At 46.9% G+C, this 25,326-nt stretch overlaps 1 protein-coding gene across 4 annotated transcripts; it reads left to right on the forward strand.

Moving 5' to 3' along the window:
• ppp6r2a (protein phosphatase 6, regulatory subunit 2a) lies at positions 1-20,156 on the forward strand. 4 transcript variants are annotated; one of them, XM_026146203.1, is made up of 24 exons: positions 1-629; positions 5,101-5,270; positions 5,827-6,081; positions 6,650-6,836; positions 7,154-7,291; positions 7,379-7,444; positions 7,551-7,663; positions 8,021-8,134; positions 8,317-8,443; positions 8,907-9,059; positions 9,354-9,578; positions 9,672-9,736; positions 9,825-9,940; positions 10,020-10,105; positions 11,710-11,790; positions 11,896-11,993; positions 12,264-12,321; positions 12,496-12,623; positions 12,724-12,848; positions 12,929-13,073; positions 13,154-13,242; positions 13,377-13,551; positions 14,107-14,214; positions 18,788-20,156. In XM_026146203.1, the coding sequence occupies exons 3-24, from the start codon at positions 5,855-5,857 to the stop codon at positions 18,834-18,836; spliced, it is 2,673 nt and encodes an 890-aa protein (XP_026001988.1). In that variant the 5' UTR covers positions 1-629; positions 5,101-5,270; positions 5,827-5,854; the 3' UTR covers positions 18,837-20,156. The 4 variants fall into 4 exon arrangements, with proteins under 4 accessions (XP_026001988.1, XP_026001987.1, XP_026001989.1 ...); XM_026146202.1 differs by lacking the exon at positions 1-629 and adding an exon at positions 1,332-1,807; XM_026146205.1 differs by lacking the exon at positions 1-629 and adding an exon at positions 1,334-1,807 and having other exon boundaries at positions 13,380-13,551.
• The last annotated feature ends 5,170 nt before the right edge of the window (positions 20,157-25,326 follow it).

A 25,326-nucleotide genomic window follows, 5' to 3' on the forward strand; every position in this document is an offset into this window, starting at 1 on the left:
TCCTGAAGAGGGAGTAAATATAACAAAAACAGTACGGGTCCTAGGACAGAACCTTGTGGCACACCAAGAGAGGTGAGAGAGGACCTGAGCTTGGAGGAAGCCACAGAGAAGGATCACATAGATTTAAACCACTCCAAGGCCGTTCCTGATATACCCACCCAGTGTTTTAGTCTATCAAACAGAATATGATGGTCGACACTATCTAAGGCAGAGGTCAGGTCCAACAACAGTAGAGCAGTGCACTCAGCATCATAATTCATCAGTATATCACTGGACACTCTAAGAAGTGCAGTTTCAGTGGAATGAGCTCTACGTAAACCAGATTGGAAATGATCAAGAATGTTATGTTGATCAAGAACCGCTGTGAGTTGCTTGGCCACAACATTCTCTAAAATCTTGGCGATAAATGGTAATTTTGAGATAGTTGATAAACAGAGAAGCATCAAGTTCGGGGTTTTTAACAGCACTTTTACAAAAAACAGGCACCTGACCAGAAAGCAGAGAGGCGTTGATGATTGTAAGCACACTAGGACCAGTGGACTGAAAGACCTTTCTAAACAAAGGTCCAGATAAAACATCAAGAGGGCAGGAGGACGGGTTCATTGAATCAACTAATTTGACCAGCTCAGGTAAGGACACTCAGATAAAGTCAATGGTTAAGCCTAAAGAAAAAACGAGGTGTGTGTCCTTTGGCATGTGTGGGGCCAGACACATGCTGTGTAAAATGAAAGTAGTAGAGAGTACAGATTGTACAATTCTGAAAACCTTGCAAGTCAGTATCAGGTATGAGCACCTTCTTCAGCACAGGCTGTTGCTCTTTTAAGCAGTTTTCTTGTCCAGGAAGATCATGGATCTTATTTTATTTCAGACATAATTAGTCCATGTCATTAAAATAAAGGAAAAGCACTCTTCTGTGAATGTTGGCCACTTTTTGTTCCATTCTCTAACAAGATAGTCTCAGGCTGCTTCGATAATGTTGATTTCTTGGGAGGTAAATCTAACAGTGCCATTGTGCATGTCTCAGGTGCACTGGAAGCAAAACGTAAATAAACGAAGTGAGACTCCGAACTGCAGCCATGGTACAGTACAAAGCAGAAAACCCGACTGGTGTCAAGTCTTTATTGTGCATTTTCCACCGATTGTTTTAAAATTACAGAATGATCTTGCCTGTAAATGTTTATTAGTTAAAATGCAATTAAATATAAACGGCACTCTTCAGACAGCAGGTTTATAGCTGCAGGTTTTGAAATAATATGTATCTCATGTGAAAACGAGGACAGTTTGATGTGTGATAGCAGCGTTGCATCACTCAGCGCTTTAAGATGTTTTGGAGAGCTCGGTGCACGGTCTCAAGTCGAGGCACGTCCCCGACGCGCGTGCCCGCAACCATGTCGCCATTTTGATTCGAAAAATATGACTGAGTTTTTCCTGCTTTGCGTGCTAAACTTAGCCCCGCGTTTGAATTACTTTGTGTGCGAGTACGTATCATACACTTTGCATTTGAAATAACTCGGATTGTTATTAACACCACGTAGTCATTCACGCGGGGGAACAGTTTATTTTGTAGTCTTCTTAGCCACATTTGACTATCGTTAGCTAAGTTGAGCTAGCTAACGGAGGTCTGTGCTGTCGCAGACTGACCCCTTCTTCAAAACAAATCACTATTCGCTCACAGGCTAACGTATGTTAGCTCATACGGCTAGCTAACAGTAGCTGGACAGCTAGTGATTTAGTAGCTGGCTGCTTAACGAAAAACAGCAACAACTCGGATCACACGGAATTACTCGCAGCGGACATTCAACCAAAGGTACGTTTTAACCGGGAATTCTTATCGTGAGTTTGAGCGTAGAGCTAATCTTAACCCTGCTGCTGCAGCAGCGACAAAGTTAAACCCAAGTTAGAGAGCTATTTAAGTTGGCCGCTCAGTACACGTTAACCGTTGGTAGCTAATTAGCTTATGTGCTAATCAGAGAAAAGGAGGAACTAACCTTAGCTGAGTTGTTCCCCAACTTTAGAAGTTGGTGTCTAAATATCGTGAATTAACACTGATCGAGATACCAGTGCTGGTCTATCGGCTAACTTCGCACAAGGACTCAGTAATGGCTGTTGGATTACTTAATCGATGTTAATGTAACATAGTCGTTAACTGTTAATGTTTAGTCCCGTCGACGTTAACAGAACTCATTTTCTGACCGATACGTCTCTTTAAATGCTGCATGTGTTTTTTATAGCTCGGTAACTAAAGAGCCAACGTTACTTTAGGGGTGTTCGGAGTCGGCTGAGGCCAGCAACGCAGACTTACTGAGCTGGAAGTAACTACACACTCTGTAGGTGAAGTGGTAGTTTTATCTTTCATGTTGGAGTTACTGGTGACTTCAGCAGTGTATGTGCTGTAGCATCGATCCCATGTTAGTCTGGTATCATTTGGGCATTTGTGCCCTCCTCTGGAGTTAAAGTAAACAGAAATCTGAGCCCCCACCGTCAGTCAGTTGATGTGCATGTTGATCATGCCAGTGCTGTGGAAGCTCAGCTTACATGTCTTCAGTTACACACCAGTGTCTCTTATTGTCAAACAATCTTAAGAAATCACTTCAGTTACAACAGTTTATAAAGTGTGACGCGTTACCAAATCCCCATCATGTGATCAAAGTCTGAAGCCATATCATGGTTGATGGCTGACAAAGGTACTCCATAATGTTAACTTAAAATATTTTGGGACCATCGCCTGTCTTAGATATGTCTGGTCAACGTAAAACATTTTTTACAGCTTCAGTGCTTTAAAATGCAATTAAGCAGCAAACTGCAAAAACTGCAGCTTCTGTTTGCCCTCTGAAGTGTGCGGATTGGTTAATCATTTGGTAGCTGGTGTCACAAGGTTTCTAGTACAACCCAGTGAACACTGGTTCGCTATCAGCTGGACTGTTATTTACATTCACAGTGAGTAAAAGGAGAGTTCATGGCAACAGACAGGTGGGATTCCCTTTCGCTTGATTGTACAGCTTTTTTTAACTCTCCTAATTACAGGCTGCTGTTGGCTCGCATTATCCACATGTGTGCCCTTTGTGTGCCATTGTTCCTTTTTTTTCCATCATCTCTTACATGTGCCAGAAGACTGTTTTTGTTGAGGTTGCCTCTGGTTTGTTCTATTTTGGATGTAAAGTCAAGCATTTGCTTTCCTGCTCGGTGTCCACAGGGAGCATTCAGCGGGTTATTATTGCGCTTGTGTACTCTGTAAATGCATGCCAGATGGACGCTGCTGCTGCATGTGCAAAGATCCTCCTCAGGAAAATGGGAAAAGAAAAAAGGGGAAGCACTTTGATTTCCTCCTGTAGTTTTACTTCCATGGTCAACAGTTAGATCTGTTGCACTGCCCGCTGAGACACTTTGGCTTTGACAAAGTCAGCAGATGTAGCTGTTTCGTGTCTCTGCTGGTGTGTTAGGTTGTCTAGATTAGCTACCACAGTAACTGCATGGGGGAAAAACAAAACAAACAGCCTGGTCACAAAAGCATTTTGTACTTTATTATTACTTTTCTCTTTTTTAACGGATTCTAACAATATGTTACATTGAGCTGTTACACCAGAGAAGAGGGGGAAGTTGACCTAAGCAGTCAATGTGTAGAGTAATGAGCTTGCACATAGCATTTGTACAAGGTGTTACCCTGTCATATATAGAAAGTCAAAGTGGTGGATTGCCAGATAGCCATGGAGAAGTCTTCAAATAACGAGGTCAACTGTGGTACAAGTAGAGCTGGGCGAGATGGAAAATAATCTTATAACAATATCTCACGCTGTTCCCTGTCAGTTGGTATTGATATAAATCACTATTTATGCTCAACGTAAAGCTTAAAGCCTTCTTTTTACTCTTGGTGATAATATAGGATTCATTTTAGTTTAAATATTAGTCATTTTCTCTCAGAAGTTGAACGTAATAACAACTTTATACAGCAATATTTTAGCTAACATAAGTATCTAATAAACTTAATTGTAATTCTCACTGGTCAAAAGCAAAAGAGATACGGTAACTCACTTCTTCAGTTCAAATAAAGAATGTCTCGTGTTTATATTGAGAAACGTCTTTACTTGGAAAAAGTCAGTTTTGAGTGAAAAAACACTTTCAGGAAGCTCCAACGTGAAGAAAGGCTAACTTTGTAGCTGCTGCCAGACGCCACAATTTGTTTTACGCAGTCAAAATAAAATATGCAGATGAACCGTTAAATTAGTCTGATATGATGTTTAATTCAGGCAGCTTGTTACCAACCGCCCTGCTTTATATGGCAGTGATACCTGTAACAAGAAGGAGTGAGTATAAAGGGGGGCAAGGGGTGTACTAGACCATATTTATGTCAAGGCTTCAGTGAAACATATTGTATTACATATATATTTGTTTTTTTCTAAGACAGTAAAAGTACACATGGGTGACTGACTTGGGTCTTTTAGGCAGGACACTGAAGTTAATATGTTCTATGATGTGTTAACATCAGTCATTAACATTTTTACCGTTCAGTTGTATTTTATTTATATAGAGCCAACAACAGTTGCTCAAGGTGCGAAAACGCCATCAGAACGTCTGTTTTTTTAGAGCAGGAAATGTTGCATCCAACGTCGGGGCAAACCTCAGAGAATCCTGATATTCTTGCTTTTCTTCATTGCATGTGTTTCTTTCACACATGCACACTCATTCACTAGCCCACTTACACAAAATGCCCTCCAAGAAGGGTAGAGGCAGTTTTACTTCGTGCCTTAGGTTTCAGTAGTTTGTGTGACTTACTTACTGTACTTTTGATTATTTATTCTTTAAAGAGAATAAGTTTTTTATGGCAGGTGCGTGCAGTGCGAGCGCTTACCTGCCTGCGCAGACGTTGTGTGCAGTCAGAATATTAAAAACTTTGGTTTCCATTATAAAAAACTACAGTGGGGTTTTTTGTCTTTTGAACACGATACATGATGTAAATTATTATTATGTATTATTTCTCATTAATAAGACAAAAGTATTTCTTATCCAATTAATGGATGTAATAAGCAATAGGTTACCTGATTACTAAAAGAATTGACTCCTGGTACCTTTTGTCAGTTAATAATCAACCTTCATGTTGTGCAGGGTATGGTGAGCCTCTCAGCGACCCGTCTCCTAAAGAGGCCCGCGTTTTAAAAGGAGACCCATGCTGATAAATGCCAGGCCTCGCCACACTCTCTGTCGTCTGCACAAACACAAATGCCTGCCTGCCCGTGGGGGAGGTCTGATTAAAGATATCCACATTTCATCCACTGGTATGTGTGAACACTTTACTGTCAGGCATTTGTGTCTTTTTCTAGTTACACTATGACTGTGTTTACTTGGACCAATGTGCGTTTAAATCATGACAACGTTTTCTGTCTTAACTGATATCACCTCCATGTTACGTTAGAGCGTCAGTTACGGTCCAGGTTTGAACTTCTGCAGCCATCGACACTGCCTGATGTCTCGCAGCTTAGCACGAACACTGACAAGACCATATGTTTCTGTCTCATAAACCTATGAAAAATTCAGTGCAGGCTGTATGATGTGCTCTACATTATTGCAACATTGTGACTACAGTTGGCCAGATCTTACTTTGATCACCCGAGTCACATTAGGCCCGTGAGAGAATGCTGTTTACAGGACAGATTAAAGTTAATCCCAGAATATTACCGTTGCTGTGAACATTGTCTTTGGTATAAAAGGATAGAAGTACTAGTGCTGTACTAATCCTCTTGTTTGTTTACGTCAGCTTGGAGCCCCTGCTTCCTCATCCCAACCTTTCACTCTTAACTGTCCTACTCCTCTCTCCTCGCTCTGTCGGCCCAGGGCTGTGTCCCCCCTCCCAGCGGCCACCATGTTTTGGAAGTTTGACCTGCACACCACCTCCCACATTGACCAGCTGCTGGACAGGGAGGACGTGACGCTGAGAGAGCTGATGGAGGAGGATGACGTCCTGCAGGAGTGCAAGGCCCAAAACCGTCGGCTGCTCCTCTTCCTTTCCCAGGACCACTGCATGCAGGAGCTGGTCAGCCTCATCACCACAGAGCCACCTGCTGATCTGGAGGAGCGAAGCCGCTTTAAGTGAGAGCCCACACTGACTCTTAGAGACTGCTGGGAGAGTGGAGACATTACTTAAGAGTTAGATTAGAAGACTGGGAGCAAGACGAACACGAAGTGGAACATGCACCTATTTCCAAAGACAGATGTTGAGCCTGAGTTGAATTGATTTGCCTTGATGTCAATTAGATACAAGCACCACAGTTAACTCACTTGTTCAGTTAATAATTCAGCTCATGGGTCACATAATAAAGAAATCTAACTCTCTCCACATACACAGGATTTATTTAGGATTTATGAACTTTACCAGGAAAATGCTGTTGTTGTTTGATATGCACGCGCTGGTATTTTTAGATTAAATGCTGAAGTTTATATGCACTGTTGTTTGAAAGGAACGCAGCAAAAAGAAACTTCCAGCTTTTTGCATATATCCACGTTTTGCTGCTGTGATTAAATCCTCACACACGTTGAACCTGTAACCCCATCACCTTCATTTTTCCTTCACTCATACTTGCAGTGATACTTTGAAATCTTTAGTTTGACACAGAGATCTGATCTTAACGTCAGTCTGTTGTGTTTTTCCCTCTGCAAGGTTTCCCAATGTTGCTTGTGAGCTTCTGACCTCAGATGTTTCCATTATAAACGATAAGCTGGGTGGAGACGAGTCTCTCCTCGAGATGCTCTACCACTTCCTGGAACAGGACCCACCTCTCAATCCTCTACTAGCCAGCTTCTTCAGCAAAACCATCGGCAATCTCATTGCCAGGAAAACCGAACAGGTAACTAGTAAACAAGATATGAATTCCTCTCAGATTAAGCGAATCATTTAGGAACATTTCCACACACCAAAGTTTCAGAGAGTAATAGCAACTGGAGCAGGGCGTTTTGTGGGGTCTGCTGAGTTTCCTGGGACTCAATAGAAATGCTCGTCCCCACTTTGGAAAGTCAGTCTGTTCCTCCAAAGGTTCCTAGTCCCGGAGGAAGAGTCCAGTGAAAACATGCCTAGAGAGCATAAAAACCCTCAAATGTGAAAATCTAAGATTGACATTAGCTGTCTGTTAAAATCCACAGTCTTTCACATTGTGTCATTTTCCAGGTTATTACCTTTTTAAAGAAAAAAGAAGGCTTTATTGGTCTGGTGCTGAAACACATTGACGCCTCTGCCATGATGGACCTGCTGCTTCGCCTCATCAGTTGTGTGGAGCCTGCCCCTTTGAGACAGGATGTTCTGCATGTAAGCGACCGAAATGGCTCGTATGTCCTGTGAGTAAGCTCGAACCTGTCGCATGCTTTTAAGTGATCTGTTTCTTTTGAATCCTAGTGGTTAAACGAGGAAACGTTGGTTCAGAGACTCACAGAGCTCATCCATGCTGGCAAAGATGAGGAGGTGAGTGGGTGCAGCGCTCGTTGTGCTGGCCGAGTGTCGTCTCGATGTTTCCTAATCATTTTTATTGATGGGTTCCAATAATTTAATTGGATTATTTATTTTTCAGAGACAATCAAATGCGTCCCAAACGCTGTGTGACATCATCCGCCTTAGCCGAGATCAGGCCAGTCAGATGCAGGAGAACGTAGAAGCCGACCCACTATTGGCTGTGCTAGAATCGTAAGTCTGCGGAGCGCTTGTATGTTTGTAGTAACGTACAACTCTCTGTAGGAACTGTGGGGATAGCTTTCCCACATCACTCATGCCTGCTCTTCCTGCTCTGTCCACACCACACACCAGCGTCATTGTTGACTGTTGTTTGCTTAGTTCTTGACCTGAAATGGAGAGGCATTAAAAACCTCAGGTTGTAGCATGTGTACACACAGACCTGCTGGCAGAGCCTGTTTGACTGCAGCTTTGATTTTGTGTGGGTGTGTGTGAGGTTGACTTTGTGCCTTTTGAAAATGCTTCCTTTTGCATCAGAAGCTAAAACATTGTTGCTAGCTGGCCTGTTAATGGTGCATAAATGTGTTCCAGGCAGGAGAGCGTGGCGGGGCTTCTCAAGAACATGTTTGAGGGGGAGAGGAGCGAGGCCTCCATCGTTAATGGAACTCAAGTGCTACTTACCTTACTGGAGACCAGGAGGTCTGGGTGAGTCCCTCCAGTTCTTAATCATTCAGGATGTAAATTGTGCTAATTTTGGTGTCTTCCTGACTCTTAAGTGACGTCATGTAGTAAATTTGTATTTTACTCGCCTCTCAGTCGAGACAGTAGAAAAAACCCGTCACAGTCACTGAGCTGATATGCTGATTGTCTCTGCTTGTGTCTGTCAGGTTGGAAGGGCTGATGGATCTGTATTCTCAGGGTTATGAAAGGTCTTACACTGTCAACAGCAGTATTTTAAATGCCATTGAGCCCCATTTAAAGGACTTCCAGCAGCTTCTTCAGGATCCCCCCAAGGTAAAGACTGCAGTGTAGTCAGAGTGTAAGCATGAGCATGGTGCAGCCTTTGAACACTGGAGTCACTCAGCTGCATGTTTGTAATGGTACTGCACTTTTCAGCGCTGGTCTCATTTTCCAGTATTGTACAGCTGACGCTGCTGTTAAATGTCATGTTATAGTTTTGACTTGATTTGGGGCAGGGATAGCTCAGTAGGTAGAGTGGTTGCCCCGTGATCGGAAGGTTGGGGGTTCGAATCTACCGAACGGCTACCCCCTGGTACGCCTGAGCGAGGTACCGTCCCTACACACTGCTCCCCGGTGCGCCTGCTTAGTGGCTGCCCACTGCTTCACTGAGTGAATGGGTCAAATGCAGAGAGTAATTTCCCCACGGGGATCAATAAAGTATACATCATTATTATTATTATTATTATTATTATTATTAAAAAACAATGTCCATATGCTACTTTCACTCTTTCCTCAGAAAAGTGCAATATTGACGACCTTTGGCCTTCTAGATCAGCCACTGGGGAATGCTCGCCTTCATGTGGCCCGGCTGGTGGCTGCCCTGCTCCAGACCAATGCACCCAATATCTGCCAGGAGCTCTGTAACCTGGCCACCATGGACCTGCTACTGGTAAGGCTAACCTTTCTAGAAGATGCCGTTTGTATATTGTACAGTGTTTTGGGAAAATGCATGGGATTTGTACGACGTTAGTCAAAAGGTTGGGAAGCACTCTTTACCCATCTGTGAAAGCAGGTTCAAATAACCCTGCCCTGCTGTACTGGTTCACGGTCACTGGTAAGGCTCCAATATTACCAGCACGTGTTAAAGGGCACAGAATCAGCTGTTCATGTTTTTTCTCAGTAACTTGCTAAAATGTTTAAAATGAAATGCACGTACTGGAAATCCTGTGTCTGCCTCCTGTAGGATCTGTTCTTCAAATACTCCTGGAATAACTTTTTGCACTTCCAAGTGGAGCTGTGTGTGGCCTCTATCCTGAACCATCCTTCCTCAGAGGAGCGGCCAGGCCTAGGCCTGCAGAACCACGAAGAGAGCGCTACAGCGTCCAGCCCTCAGGCGCAAGAGGAGGACGCGACAACGGATGGGACGAGCGACCCACAGACCTGCATCCACGGTGCGCTCGTGGCACATGTAAGTGGTTATGCACGTCCCGCCCTCATCATACGACATTGAAACATTTCCACAGAATCACAGCGCTCACATGTTGCTGTTTTAAACTCTTAGCTCTTCCAGAAGTGTCGACTGCTTCAAAGGATCCTTGATGCCTGGGAGGAGAACGATAGAATACAGTAAGTCTTCCTTCTGTAGGTTCCTGTGTTTTTTTTCTTACAATCAGTGCTTTGAGTTGAAGGTAATAACTGTGTCTGTGACTGTCAGGGCTGATGGTGGTACCAGGAGAGGCAACATGGGTCACCTGACTAGAATAGCCAACATGGTGGTCCAGAACCTGGAGAAAGGACCAGTACAGACCCAGATCTCTGACCTCATCAGAGGTATTTATACAGTTGTCCAGTGTGACTATTAAATCTTCCATTTTAACTGAAAATCACTGACCAGTGTTTGCTTTTGCAGAGCTGCCAGAAGACTGCAGAGGTCGCTGGGAGAGCTTTGTGGACGAGACCCTGAGAGAAACTAACAGGAGGAATACCGTAGAACTGGTGAGTCCCTCCCACCAAATACCTGGCAGGTACAGCACTGTGCAGAAGTCTGAGGCAGGTGAGAAAATGCTGTAAACAAGGGATGCTTTCAAAACTGGGAGTGTTAACCATTTATTCTCATCAGTCAACAAAATGCAGTGAGTGAACAAAAGAGAAATCTAAATCACATCAACGTTTGGTGTGAGTAGGGATGGGTATCGTTTAGGTTTTATCCGATACCAGTACCAAACTGGTGCTTAAACGGTGCTCGAACCAGTGCTTAAAGAACGGAAAACACAAACTTTGTCCTAAACCTCTCATGTTTAGCTGTTTCCCTCTTTTTCTTTGGTCATTTTAGCCTTTGTGGCCAGGGTGAAGGGAGTATCTGCCATCAAACAAGAAGACAGCCGCATGTAGCTATGATGATGTTTGCTAGTTCACCTTACATGCATTAATGTAATAACGTGGTTAGCCTACTCAACGTAAATTACACACGAACAACATGAAGCTACTCACGCAGAGAAGAACGGCTGCTGCTGCATCATCATCCTCATCATTTCTGCTACACTGGCAGGGCTAGGGGCCAGGACTCTCCTCTTCGGGTTTTTGGGGGATGTTGCTCCGGGTCCGATAACAGGCACCACACCCGCAGTAGATGTGCTCGGTGTGAGGTCTCGCAGCAAGCTATCAAATACGGCGCATTTCTCGGCTTTAAAAACCCGCTATGCGTTCATCAGATTCGAGGTGTTACCTCCTTTGACAGTATCAGCTTAAAGCACTTGTTGCTGCTGAGTTTGCATCTTTTGCTGTGAAGAATTTGACCGGTCCTCCTTGGGCATTTTTAATCTGTAGCTCTGCTCTAAAAGAACTTACGTACCTGGCCCCGCCTACTACGCTCGCAAAGGTAAAATGATTGGCTAGAATCCAAAGTGTCTGACATCTCAGGAAAATAAAGCTACCGTTACTACCGTTTATGTCAGAACCGATACCGGTGCCCATCGCTAGGTGTGAGCAGCCGTTGCCTTCTGCTACGTACACGTGCACACAGTTGTTGAAGGAACTCGGCTGGTAGCTCGTTCCAAACATCTCAGTGAACTAAGCACATCCTTCTGTCTCTTCATGTAATCTCAGACACACTCGATGTTGATCAGGGCTCTGTGGGGGCCGGACCATCCCTTCAGTACTTGTTCTTCTTTATGCTGAGGATAGTTCTTCATCACTTTGGCTGTCTGGTCTGGTTGTCCTGCTGCAGAATACATTAGGGGCCAATAAACAGTCATTTATATTTCTGAAACTTTCTGTGTTTGCAGCATTTTTTCCACACCCGCCTAAAACTTTTGCACAGTGCTGTAAGTCTCATTTCCTCTTCTTCCTCTTCTTCCCCCACGTTAAGTCCAGCTCTGCGTCCTGCAGCAGCAGTTAATCAGGACAGGAGCGTGCAGCCCACAGCAGAGCAGACAACCTTTTCAGCAAATTTGGGCTTTGAGATGATTTATCGAATAAATAAAAAATATCAGCAGCAACAACTCCGAAGTGTCTTGACCTACATGACCTATGTACATTCAATACACTGACACACCTCATAGCGCTGTTACACTGAGCTTGTTCTGCACTCTGTCCTGCAGGTAAGCACTCACAATATGCACTCGTCCAGTGAGGACGATGACATGGAGAGCCCCTTCCCCAACGACCTGTCGCTCCAACAGGTATCGCAGCCGCGCTCAGAAGCAAATATTAACACGCTGCCGCACCACTCACGATGACACCAGGAACAAAAGTATGAGCTCACCAGTTGTGCTTGAACTTCACAGGCTTTCTCAGACTATCAGATCCAACAGATGACTGCCAGCTTTGTGGATCAGTTTGGCTTCAACGACGAGGAGTTTAGCGAACATGATGAAAATATCAAGTAAGTCTTCTAAGGAAAGGAGTTCAGAGTTTTCATCCTGATCTGTAGTTCCCAGGGATTCTTTTGGCATCATGTGTGTAGTGCAACAGCGGCCAGCATGTTTGACTGCTGGCTTACAGCGACATAGGATAGCTTTGGTGTCTTTGTTCAGATAGTTTGGCCCTCCAGGTGTCACAGGAGGAGGCGGCTCGAGCTGTCGCAGAGTTTATCGAAATGTCCCAAACATGTAATGTGTGTGTTGTTGCTTCTGTGTGTGTTCTCCCTCCTCAGCGCTACGTTTGACAGAATCGCCGAAATAAACTTCAATCTAGATGCTGATGATAACAGTGTAAGTGTGTGTGATTCTTTAAAACTCGTCCAGTGATGGGCGTGAGCTGCGTGTTTCTGCTGTGCAGTGAAAGGACCGCATCACTGCTAATTAGTCACAACACGCTCCTTCATAAATATGTCCACGATGTTACGATGTTTAACCCACTGAAAGCTCTCCTTTCATTGTTCACAGGCCAACGCAGCTGCATTTGAAGCCTGCTGCAAAGAGAGGATACGCCAGTTTGATGATGCTGAAGAGGAGGAGGATATCTGGGACGATAAGGAGATCAACTATGCAACTCAAGCTAAATCCAGAACAAGGTCAAGCTGATGCCGTGTTTCATCCTCACTGCACTTTGTTGCATGCCGTGGATTTGTTTCATTAAACCTTTAACTTAATGAGCTTCTCCCTTTCTTCCAGGTTCGGGGTCTCTCAAACCTCAGAGGGAAGCTCCAGGAGCAGCATGGAAAACGGAGGTCGGGAGCGGGACCGTGCATCTGAATCGGATGAGGACGAAGACTCTGAGCAGAACACGTCAGATTCGGGTAGATGGGAATGCAGCCAAATGTCGCACTGACCTGTGAACAGCCTCTCAGGTCTTAAAAGTGTTTGGTGTCATCTCCAGGTCCTGGCTGGACAGCAAATTTCAGGGATTCTGGAGAGAACGCAGCATCCCAAACCTCCCCCGGGTGGGAGAGCTCAGCAGGGAGCGCGACCGAGACACAGCAGACTGGCTGGGCTAACTTCACTGAGTTCCAGCCTTTCTCTGGGTGAGCAGTCACACAGACCGCACTGGTGACGGTTTTCATAGGAACGCAATGCTCAATGCTCTCTTCCTGGTTTCCCACAGTACAAAGACAGATCCCAGGTGCAGCTCTCCTGTGGAAACGGGCAGCAGTGATGTCGATAAACAAGCCAAACAAAACCACGAGAAGAGCGGTGAGTTGCACGTCACCGCTCCGGCCGGCAGATCCTCTCCTAAACTCATGTCCAACTCAGGAACACTGGTTCTTAATTGGAGCAATAAATGAAGAAAAGTGTAATAACAGTATTTTTCTGCACGTGTCTGTCAGCAGATGTTAGTACCTCCCCTGGTCCAGCAGGAGAAGGAAGAAAGGCTCCACTCGTGGCCTCAGACAGCAGCTCCTCCGGAGGCTCTGACAGCGAGGAGGATGACAAAAATGCTGGTGCTCCTCCCACCTTAGAAACAGCCAGTGCCCCGGGCAACAAGACGGCGGACCTCAAAAGGTGTGCGTCGTCACGTCTTTCAGAATGTGTCATATCAGTGAAAGCAGTTGGGCGTTTAAAGCTCAGTGAAACGTATCCGGCGAGTAAAGCATGAGCGCCGAAAAACAAACGTCCTGAGACTGTCCACGCTGCACACACACACAACCTCTGTGTGTGTGCAAACATCTATATTTGAAACATAATTACCACATTGATGTAATTATAGAGCGCGCTGGAATTTGAAATTGCTGCATGCATTCAGTTGAGCTTCGCCTTTCTAAGTACAGTTCACCCCGGAGCTAAAGTTTGTCATGTTAACACGGAGCCAGCTGAGCTCCACACAGATCATGAGCATTTTGTATGCCACTAGTGGATCTGACCACTCAGCCTTCATTTCCACATGCTCCAAACTAAATGGACAGCTGGCCGTCTTCACGTTCAAAAATGATGCATTCTGCACGAGTGTCCATGAGCGTAGCTGTTCTGAGCTTGTTTCCCTCTGCTGGTCTCCCAGGTTGGTTTTACAACTAAAAGCATAATAAATGTTACATTTATACGTGTGTGTGTGTTCTGCAGTGAGGAGTGTCCGGTGTCTCTGGAGAAGCTCTCCCTGTCAGATCCTCCTACAGCTTCAGAGCAGCAGCCTGCTGAGGATCTACCTGTAAACACGCAGACTGACAGGAAGTAAGTAGCCAGGAAGTAAAGCACCTCGAGGTGCTTTATGTTGTAAGGTAGACCCTACAATAATGCATGCAGACAACAATCATATGACCCCCTGTGAGCAGCACTTTGGTGACAGTGGGAAGGAAAAACTCCCTTTTAACAGGAAGAAACCTCCAGCAGAACCAGGCTCAGGGAGGGGCGGGGCCATCTGCTGTGATTGGTTGGGGTGAGAGAAGGAAGACAGGATAAAGACATGCTGTTGAAGAGAGACAGATTAATAAGCATGTCAGCTCAGCTGGAGAGACATGAGTATTTCCATCCTTCCTGCTGCCTCGAGCATCAGCCTCTCGTCACACTTCCTTCTGCACAGTGTTAGCAGATGTAGTTTGGTAGAAAGATGAAACGGCTCCTAGTGCATTTCTTTGTATGTAAAACTGCACAATTATCCTGCATTTGCAGTGCAATGCATCATGGGTTTGCTAAGAAAATGTGACGCTGCACAACAGTAGTCACGAAGTAAAGCAGGTCAGTAAATATGGTCCATCCATCCATCTTCATCCGCTTTATCCGGGGCCGGGTCGCGGGGGCAGCAGCCTAAGCAAAGAGGCCCAGACCTCCCTCTCCCCAGCCACCTCCTCCAGCTTATCCGGGGGAATACCAAGGTGTTCCCAGGCCAGCCGAGAGATATAATCTCTCCAGCGTGTCCTGGGTCTGCCCCAGGGCCTCCTCCCGGTGGGACATGCCTGGAACACCTCACCCAGGAGGCGCCCAGGGGGCATCCTTGTCAGATGCCCGAACCACCTCAGCTGGCTCCTTTCAATGTGGAGCAGCAGCTGCTCTACTCTGAGCCCCTCCCGGATAGCCGAACTTCTCACCCTATCTCTAAGGGAGAGGCCAGCCACCCTTTGGAGGAAGCTCATTTCTGCCGCTTGTATCCGCGATCTCGTTCTTTCGGTCACTACCCACAGCTCGTGGCCATAGGTGAGGGTAGGGACGTAGATCGACTGGTAAATTGAGAGCTTCGCTTTTACACTCAGCTCCCTCTTCACCACGACGGACCGGTGCAGCGTCTGCATTACTGCAGCTGCAGCCCCAATCCGTCTGTCGATCTCCGGCTCCCTTCTCCCATCACTCGCGAACAAGACCCCGAGATACTTGAACTCCTCCACTTGGGGCAGGAACTCATCCCCGACCTGGAGTGGGCACTCCACCCTTTTCCGGCTGGGAACCATGGCCTCAGATTTGGAGGTGCTGATCCTCATTCCCGCTGCTTCACACTCGCCTGCGAACCGTTCCAGTGCGAGCTGGAGGCCCTCACCCGATGAAGCCAACAGAACCACATCATCTGCAAAAAGCAGAGATGAGATTCTGAGGCCACCAAAGCGAAAGCCCTCCGCCACTTGGCTGCGCCTAGAAATCCTGTCCATAAAAATTATGAACAGAACCGGAGACAAAGGGCAGCCCTGGCGGAGCCCATCACCCACCGGGAACGAGTCCGACTTATTGCCGGCAATGCGAACCAAGCTCTTGCAACGGTTATATAGGGATCGAATGGCCCGTAGCAATGGGCCAGACACCCCAAACTCCCGCAACACCTCCCACAGGACACCCCGAGAGACACGGTCGAATGCCTTCTCCGAGTCCACAAAACACATGTAGACTGGTTGGGCAAACTCCCATGCACCCTCAAGTATCCTGGAGAGGATAAAGAGCTGGTCCAGTGTTCCGCGACCAGGACGAAAACCGCATTGTTCCTCCTGTATCCGAGGTTCGACTAACGGACGAACTCTCCTTTCCAGCACCCTGGCATAGACTTTCCCAGGGAGGCTGAGGAGTGTGATCCCCCTGTAGTTGGAACACACCCTCCGGTCCCCTTTCTTAAAGATGGGGACCACCACCCCGGTCTGCCAGGCCACAGGTACTGCCCCTGATCTCCACGCAACATTGCAGAGGCGTGTCAACCAGGACAGCCCTACAACGTCCAGAGCCTTCAGGAACTCGGGGCGGACCTCATCAACACCAGGGGCTCTGCCACCAAGGAGTTGTTTAACTGCCTCAGTGACCTCCCCCCCCGGAAATTGGCGGGTCATTCCCCTCATCCCCAGACTCTGCTTCCTCCTCGGAAGACGTGTCAGTGGGATTAAGGAGGTCCTCGAAGTATTCCTTCCACCGCCCGTCAATTTTCTCAGTCGACGTCAGCAGCGCTCCGCCAGCACTATACACAGTGCAGGTAGAGCACCGCTTTATCCTCCTGAGACGTCTGACGGTTTGCTAGAATCTCTTCGAGGCAGTCCGAAAGTCTTTTTCCATGGCCTCTCCGAACTCCTCCCACACCCGAGTTTTTGCTTCAGCCACTGCCCGAGCCGCATTCCGCTTGGCCTGTCGATACCTGTCGGCTGCCTCCGGAGTCCCACAGGCTAACCAAGCCCGATAGGACTCCTTCTTCAGCCTGGTGGCTCCCTTCACCTCTGGTGTCCACCATTTGGTTCGGGGATTACCACCACGGCAGGCACCAACCACCTTGCGGCCGCAGCTCAATGCAGCAGCTTCGGCAATGGAGACGCTGAACATGGTCCATTCGGACTCAATGTCCCCGGTCTCCCTCGGAATGCTGTTGAAGCTCTGCCGGAGGTGTGCGTTGAAGATCTCGCGGACTGGGGCCTTTGCTAGACGTTCCCAGCACACCCTCACTACGCGTTTAGGTGCACCAGGTCTGTCCAGCGTCCTCCCCCGCCACCTGATCCAACTCACCACCAGGTGGTGATCAGTTGACAGCTCAGCCCCTCTCTTTACCCGAGTGTCCAGAACATATGGTCGCAGGTCTGCTGATACGATTACAAAATCGATCATCAACCTACGGCCTAGAGCATCCTGGTGCCACGTGCACTTATGGACACTCTTATGTTCGAACAGGGTGTTCGTTATGGCCAAACTGTGATTAGCACAGAAGTCCAATAACAAAGCACCGCTTGGGTTCAGATCAGGGAGGCCGTTCCTCCCAATCACGCCCCTCCAGGTCTCGCTGTCATTACCCACGTGAGCATTGAAGTCTCCCAGCAGGACAACAGAGTCTCCAGGTGGAGCACCCTCCAGCACCCTCCAGCACCCCCCCCCCCCCCCCCCCCCCCCCCCCCGGGACTCTAAGAAGGCTGGGTACTCTGAACTGCCACTCGGCGCATAAGCGCAGATGACAGTCAGGACCCGTTCAGGGAACAAACCCTCTCGTCCACCGGGAAAAACCCCAACGTACCGGCAGCAAGCCGAGGGGATATTAGAATACCCACCCCAGCCCGCCGCCTCTCACCAGGGGCAACTCCAGACTGAGACAGGTTCCAGAGCCCAAGCCATGTGTAGAGGTGAGCCCGACTATATCTAGCCGGTACCTCTCAACCTCACGCACTAACTCAGGCTCCTTCCCCACCAGAGAGGTGACATTCCATGTCCCTATTGCCAGTCTTGGCAGCCGGGGGTCAGTCCGCCAGGGCCTCCGCTCCTGGCCGCCACCCGGCACACAATGCACCCGACGCCTATGGCGCCTCCTGCGGGTGGTGGGCCTGCGGGAGGATGGGCCCATGTCTCCTCTTCGGGCTGTGCCCGGCCGGGCCCCATGGACTAAGGCCCGGCCACCAGACGCTCGCCCTCGGGCACCCTCCCCGGGCCTGGCTCCAGGGCGGAGCCCCGGTAACCCTATCCCGGGCAGGGTAAACTGTTCCCTCGATGTCCTTTTCATAAGGGTCTTATGAATCGCTCTTTGTCTGGTCCCTCACCCAGGGCCAATTTGCCATGGGAGACCCTACCAGGGGGCAAAAGCCCCCAGACAACATAGCCCCTGGGATCCCTGTGACACACAAACCCCTCCACCACGATAAGGTAGCGATTCAAGGAGGGGTAGAAAGATGAAACGGCTCCTAGTGCATTTCTTTGCATGTAATGCAAAGAAATGCAGTAAATATGGTGCTATATGCAATAGTAAATAATGCTTTAGCACACAGCATGATTGTATATGTGAAAGCCAAGTCGCTCACAGACGAGCTGACGCTGTTCAGCAGTGGGCTGCACACTTTGAATCATGTAGACTCCAGCGGGGGGGGAGGAGTCTGCTGAGTGCCTGCAGAGGCCACTGCTGCTGCTTGTAACATGTTGTTGTCTAAAGCAGACACATAGCCTTCATAGAATCATGAAATCAGTTAACTCGGGTTACACTTTCTGATTTAAAAACACATCTTTGTTAAGTACGTTTAGTTGTTAAAGTATGTTTGTATACCAGGAGAATATTTAGTTGCTGCATTCACACTAAATGTAAAGCACTGCATTCATGTTAGTGGAGGTGAATGTGTCAAAGTTTGTGCATTTGGGGGAATAATGGGAGATGCCACTCTCAGAAGTGGAGCTCGGGGTTATCGGTTCAGCTTTGTGGTTGAAATGGGAAACGAGGAAATGCTACTCACACAATGAGGCAAAACTTTGTACTTGGAGCAGCAGCAGCCTGTTCCATACGGAGGCAGCAGACAGACTGCAGTCTAACAACATGTAGTGCTGGACGTGCATCGTGTCTCCTGCACGCAGCTGACTGTTTCCTTTGTCGTCCCAACAGAGAGGAAACGCCACCGCCCCAGGAAGTGTCGGTCAACGGGCCCGTGTGAGCGCGATGGGCGCCGCAGCCCCTGAGAGACGCAGACTGTCAGCCTCCTCCAGAGTGACTCCCCTAAATAACCTCACTGCAACTACGGTGTTTTTACTGAATCACTCTGCCATGTTATTGGACCTGGACACTGCCAATCGACACCAATAACGAGGCGGCAGGACATGTAAAAAAACAACCCCCCCACACAAAAAAAGAAAAAGCGAGACGGAGCAGAGTGCAGAGGAATCTTCTTCAAAGCCTTTTCCTGATGTTGCACATGATCCCGTGCAGTTTTAATGTAGCAGCGATCTTTGAAACGACAGAGTCCGAGGGGTAACATCGTCACCGCTATTTTTTTATGTCCTCAAACATTACTCTCCCGCTTCCCACCCTTTGGGATTTTACATGGGCACCCCGAATGGATAGCACAGGCCAACTTTAAATGATGCCTCAACAATAAATACGTTGTTTTTCCTTCAAGCTTAAGAAAAAGCACTTATGCAGCCATTTACTGTACATTATAGCACAATGATGTAAGTGTTGTACCTTCATCTCTGCTGGTTGTCTCCTCTGTCCTCACATCAAGGTTTTATCCAGTGTTTGGGTTTTTTTGGTTTTGGTCGCTGTTGATGAAACATCCTCACCATCGTACGTCACCAGGTTTCTGAATGTTTTGAAGTGCTTCAGGACGCTCTGTTGAAGAGGAGGAGAAGCGGGTCAATGAACAGAGCTCTAATAGTATTACTGTCTTTTGCTCATGTGCAATAATGTCAATTAGCCATTTTATTTAAAAAGAAAAAATCTGGCATCAGAGACTCATTGGGTAGTTTCAGATTTGGATATGATCTCAATTTTCTCTTCTTTTACTTTAGTGCATGTATAACCGGTTCTCTGTTGACCTAGCTAGTGAGCTAAGACCTTCTGATTGTATTGACCTTTACGTTCTTGCTATCCCCCTTAAATCAACCAAACTTTATCTACCTATATACAAATATTATCTACATTTATAAGTAATTTTACAAGCAACCTTGAGATTACTATTTTTGTCTGTTCCTTTTCTCTCTTTCCACCAAGCACTTACTCACAGGGGGAGAGTGACATTTGGTAAGAGTGACGCTGTATGCCCCCCACCCCCCTATTATTATTATTATTATTAATTTTTTTTTAAGGTTAATTTTATTTTGTTTCTGAGCAGCAGAATTGGAGGGAGAGCAGGTGTGAGTTCTGCAGAGCTACAGGCCTCTTTGGTGTACTTAAATCATTTGACAGCGATCAGGTTCTATGATTATTGTTAAAAAATTCAAATTAAAAGTGTCTGGCTGACCACATTAATACCAAAGGCTCTGCTTTGCTGGTCTGGTGTCATCTTTGCACTGGTGCAGTACGTTTTGTTTTCAGAGACCTCGTCCACACGCAGTTCCACACGACACCTCATGATGTTTTATAGTGCAGGGTTAAGACCCCACAAAAAGACCAACCTCTATGAGCAAGCGACAGTGGGACGGAAAAACTCTTTTACCAGGAAGTAACCTCCGGCAGAACCAGGCTCAGGGAGGGGCGGGGCCATCTGCTGCGACCGGTTGGGTTTGAAGGGAAGGACGCGGGACAAAAGACACGCTGTGGGAGAGAGCCAGAGATGAATAATAACTAATGCAGAGTGGTGTAGAAACACTAGCGTGACTTTATGGGGGGAGCACAAACTCCCTCCAATGAGGGGATGTTCAGAAATCATGTGATCAGCTCATCAATGTGGCCAAAATTGCTTCGGAGTCCGCAGCCACTCAGGGCCTGAACACGTTCGGTTTCAGTTTTCCCTCCGACATGTCTGTGCAAACACCACTGCTGCACATGTGGCGTGCACACTTTGCTCCTCCCCCTCTGCTTGGTTTTGTTGGTCTTTTCCTTCCTAAATAACCTGGTCATGAGAGGTGTGTTGGTTTAAGATTTTCATTCATTCTTTTCAGCATGTAAAGTGCAGTGTTGCCCCACTGGGACAGATCCACTCTGAGGGTTCTAATGTGCAGCTGTGATGTTAGAAATCAACAGCAGCACTGAGGTTACTCTGCATGAAAATGATTTTCCAAACAATGCATTTTATCTTTTTTTTTCGTCATCTCTGTTTGGAGTAGGCAACGTTCATCTGTGTTGTTCGGGGCAGAATAGTTTTGTTGGTGAGCAGAGAGGGCGTCTCTGAGGGCTGCAGGTTTAGTCCAACCAGCTAATGCTTAGAAAGCCCGGCTGTGCTTTCAAAATGTCAGGAACTCTCCAGCCGTCCATCTTCTTCAGCTTCAGCAGCCCAAGCAGAGAAGCCCAGACCCCCCTCACCCAGGGGGCGCCTCCTGGGTGAGGCTCCTTTCGAACTTCTCACCCTATCTCTAAGGGAGAGGCCAGCCACCCTTTGGAGGAAGTTAATTTCCGCCGCTTGTATCCACGATCTCGTTCTTTCGGTCACTACCCACAGCTCGTGGCCATAGGTGAGGGCAGGGATGTAAATCGTCTGTTGATCTCCGGCTCCCTTCTCCCATCACTCGCGAACAAGACCCCGAGATACTTGAACTCCTCCACTTGGGACAGGGTCTCGTCCCTGACCCGGAGTGGGCACTCCACCCTTTTCCGGCTGAGAACCATGGCCTCAGATTTGGAGGTGCTGATCCTCATTCCCGCTGCTTCACACTCGGCTGCGAACCGCTCCAGTGCGAGCTGGAGGCCCTCACCCGATGAAGCCAACAGAACCACATCATCTGCAAAAATCAGAGATGAGATTCTGAGGCCACCAAAGCGAAAGCCCTCCGCCACTTGGCTGCGCCTAGAAATCCTGTCCATAAAAATTATGAACAGAATCGGAGACAAAGGGCAGCCCTGGCGGAGCCCATCACCCACCAGGAACGAGTCCGACTTATTGCCGGCAATGCGAACCAAGCTCTTGCAACGGTTATATAGGGATCGAATGGCCCGTAGCAATGGGCCAGACACCCCATATTCCCGCAACACCTCCCACAGGACACCCCGAGAGACACGGTCGAATGCCTTCTCCGAGTCCACAAAACACATGTAGACTGGTTGGGCAAACTGCCATGCACCCTCAAGTATCCTGGAGAGGATAAAGAGCTGGTCCAGTGTTCCGCGACCAGGACGAAAACCGCATTGTTCCTCCTGTATCCGAGGTTCGACTAACGGACGAACTCTCCTTTCCAGCACCCTGGCATAGACTTTCCCAGGGAGGCTGAGGAGTGTGATCCCCCTGTAGTTGGAACACACCCTCCGGTCCCCTTTCTTAAAGATGGGGACCACCACCCCGGTCTGCCAGGCCACAGGTACTGCCCCTGATCTCCACGCAACATTGCAGAGGCGTGTCAACCAGGACAGCCCTGTCAAGAAATGTTCGTTATGTTCGGTTAACCTTCAGTGGAAATCAACCATCACAGGTGGTCATGAAGATGGATTGTGATTCAGTGAATCCACGATCACCTCAGACCGCGGCACACGGCCCTGTATTTGCTCAGTAATAGTTCACAGCCTCGTTCAGGCTTCTGATGTGTGCAGAGTTCTGCTGCGACTCTTCATCAATCCAGTGTTACACCACGTTTACTTGAGACTAGCATATTACCACAAAATCTACCTTTCACCAGCCCTTGTTTACATAAAGTACACTCTGTTTTTGAGCGGAAATAAAATGAGACAATAAAATATTTAAATGTTTAGATTATTTTGACTATCTGACTGCAGAGTGCTGTATGTTGAACTTTAGTGAGAATTTTTTTTGTTTTGTTTGTTTTCAAGCGTTTATAAATTTTAAATGGCAGCACATAATCACACCCGTGGTCCTCAGGGGTCAAAAATGTCCCCATCTGGTTTGATTGATAATTAATATGAAGTGGATTTTTCCCCACTTTTAATTAAAACTTAATTCAAACATTTTGACACAATTTCTTTTTTCCATTTCAAATTTAAGTCTGATAAAACCTCATAAAAATGAATTTTTTCTTTGTTTTCGGGTAAAAAATAAATGAAATCATCAGTTATCGTGAGGAGTCGGCTGCTTTAACAGATGATCACGGACGGGTTTATGTCAACGTTAATTTAGAAAGCTGTTTTTAAACTACTTCAAGTTTTTTACTGGCAGCACATAATCACACCTGTTGTCCTCAGGGGTCCAAAATGACCCCGTCTCGTTTGAGTGTTTATATTTATCATTACCTGACAGTTTTCTATATTTTGGCATGGTAGGAGGGCATGAGTCTGAGTGAAGGCAAACTTTCATGAGGACAAAGGCGTGTCCATATTTGACCCAAGTGCAGGAGGAAGCTCAGGTTTATTCCTCTGCACTGGTCCCATCATGGACAGCATTCTTTCTGCAGTTGCAGGCCAAGGGGCATATACAGTAAACAAGCTGTTACAGGTGATTGTTTTCTTTTGGAAACCTGCAATGTTAGGGACAACTCGTGTCCTGACTGCAGGACAGACGGTTTGCCATCGCACACGAGCATGTTCCATGTACAGCTGGACCTGCATCACATGCTGCCCATGTTTTTGTCTCAAAGTTCCCTGGTTTACTTGGATGTTCTGTTGGAGGGGACAGAGTCCTCTGAAGGGGACTTGGTGCTCATACAGTCACATCAGTACCAGGATCTTACATCACAGCAGGAGGAACACCCACTTGTGTTTCAAGTCAAGTCAACACCAACACACATCATACACCTCAAATGGAGCACGTTTGTGTCATGAACGACGATCATCTATTGTGTCTTTATCAAGAAATTATGTCCTTTTTGTGCTTCTATGATTAATCTTGTGTCAGCATGAAAACTTCTCTACCAGACTCAGGATGTCATAAACTGGCCGTAGCGACTCTACTGGATGCACGGCAGTAAGAATCAACACACCCACATATGCCTACAGCTGCATTCGGTCCATTTTTCTTCCTCTCTTGTTGTCCCTCCTTGTTCATCATTGAGTTGGCTGTAGAGCAGGTCATCTGCTAATTGGATGGTTGTTGGTTCAATCTCTGTGTGCTCTAGTCTGGAGTTCTTACCAAGGTGTCCTTGGGCAAGTTACTGAACCCCAACTTGGTCTCTGATGCATCCATTGGCATGTGAACGTTAAAAAGCAGAATACAAGCAGAATACACTGTGTATAATGCTTTCAGTACTCGAGTAGAAAAGCCACTGAAGGAGTATGGGACCTGGCACATGTGCTTGGACTGTGGTAGATCATCTTTCTCTGAGGCACATGAGAGAGTCATGCATCGTCTGTCACTGGGAAGGTTAGAAGACCAGATCAGTGTTTCCTCACGTTACTGCAAATATTCCTCTGTCTCAGCTGATTCCTCTTTCCTGCTTGATTCTTTGTCTTCATCATAATTGAAATGGATGATGTGTAGTCCTCTGACACATCTTCTATTTCAGTTTCACATTCTGAAAATTCAAGAAACTTCAAGAAGCCCAGTCACTTTCTCTCCAAGCTCCTCAGACTACCATGTCCTGGATGCCTGAGAACCTACTTGAACATAGTTCAGATTCTTCATCACTTTTCTTCACTTCATAGCCTTCTTCCACTTCTGCAGGTGGCTGATGTGCTTTTTCAGAGAAAGGGTAGCATGTGCTCTAAATATTGACAATATTTTCTATATCTTCTAACCCTGGATCTTCCTGAACATTGATTCTCCCTCCTCATTATACTAGGACAGCGGTCCCCAACCCCCGGGCCTCAGACCGGTACCGGGCCGCGAGAGTTGAGGCTCAGGTGTGAAATGTCTGGTTTTCAGGGTTTTTATCGGTTTTCGGTGTTATTTTGTTATCGTTTTTATCGTTTACGCGGTTTTCCTGGGTCTTTTCACGTGTGTTATGAATAAATCTTTTTTTCGGTACCGGCACTGGTTTTATTATGTTGTATTTATCCGCGACACCTTAAAGGCCGGGCCGTGAAAATATTGTCGGCCATAAACCGGCCTGTAGCGCAAAAGAGGTTGGAGAGCGCTGACCTAGAGGACAATATGTGCTTTGTCCTACTGCTCATTGCTTTGCACAACATGGTAAAAAAATTAGCTCACAAGCCTCCAGAGCAGTGGAGGCCTGTGAGCTGCTTTCTGTGTACGTAGGGTCGACCTTACAATACGAAGCACCTTGATGCGACTGTTGTGATTCCGCGCTGTGTAAATACCGTTGAATGTGGAGCGCCTGCCTCCTCTTTGTGCTGCCTGTTGTGGTGGTTATGACCGTTGCTTGACCCCACACATCAGTGATCCGAGATGTTTGACAGCAGTGTGTGAAAATGTGGCCCTTTGCAACACTTTGTGGACGTTTTTGTCCCCGAGGACAACAGACGTTATAAAGTCCAATAAAACCCCATAAATACATCAAATTACTTCAAACTTATTCCAATCATGCACAGCATAGTACTGAACAACTTGTTTTCAGACCATTTGATTAATAAAAACACATTTTTGATAGCAGAAGATTTCTTTAGAGGACAAAAATGTCCCAAGGACAACACAAGGGTAACAGCAGGTA

Source organism: Astatotilapia calliptera, chromosome 17 (genome assembly GCF_900246225.1).
Source record: "Astatotilapia calliptera chromosome 17, fAstCal1.2, whole genome shotgun sequence".
NCBI classification, from domain to species: Eukaryota; Metazoa; Chordata; class Actinopteri; order Cichliformes; family Cichlidae; genus Astatotilapia; species Astatotilapia calliptera.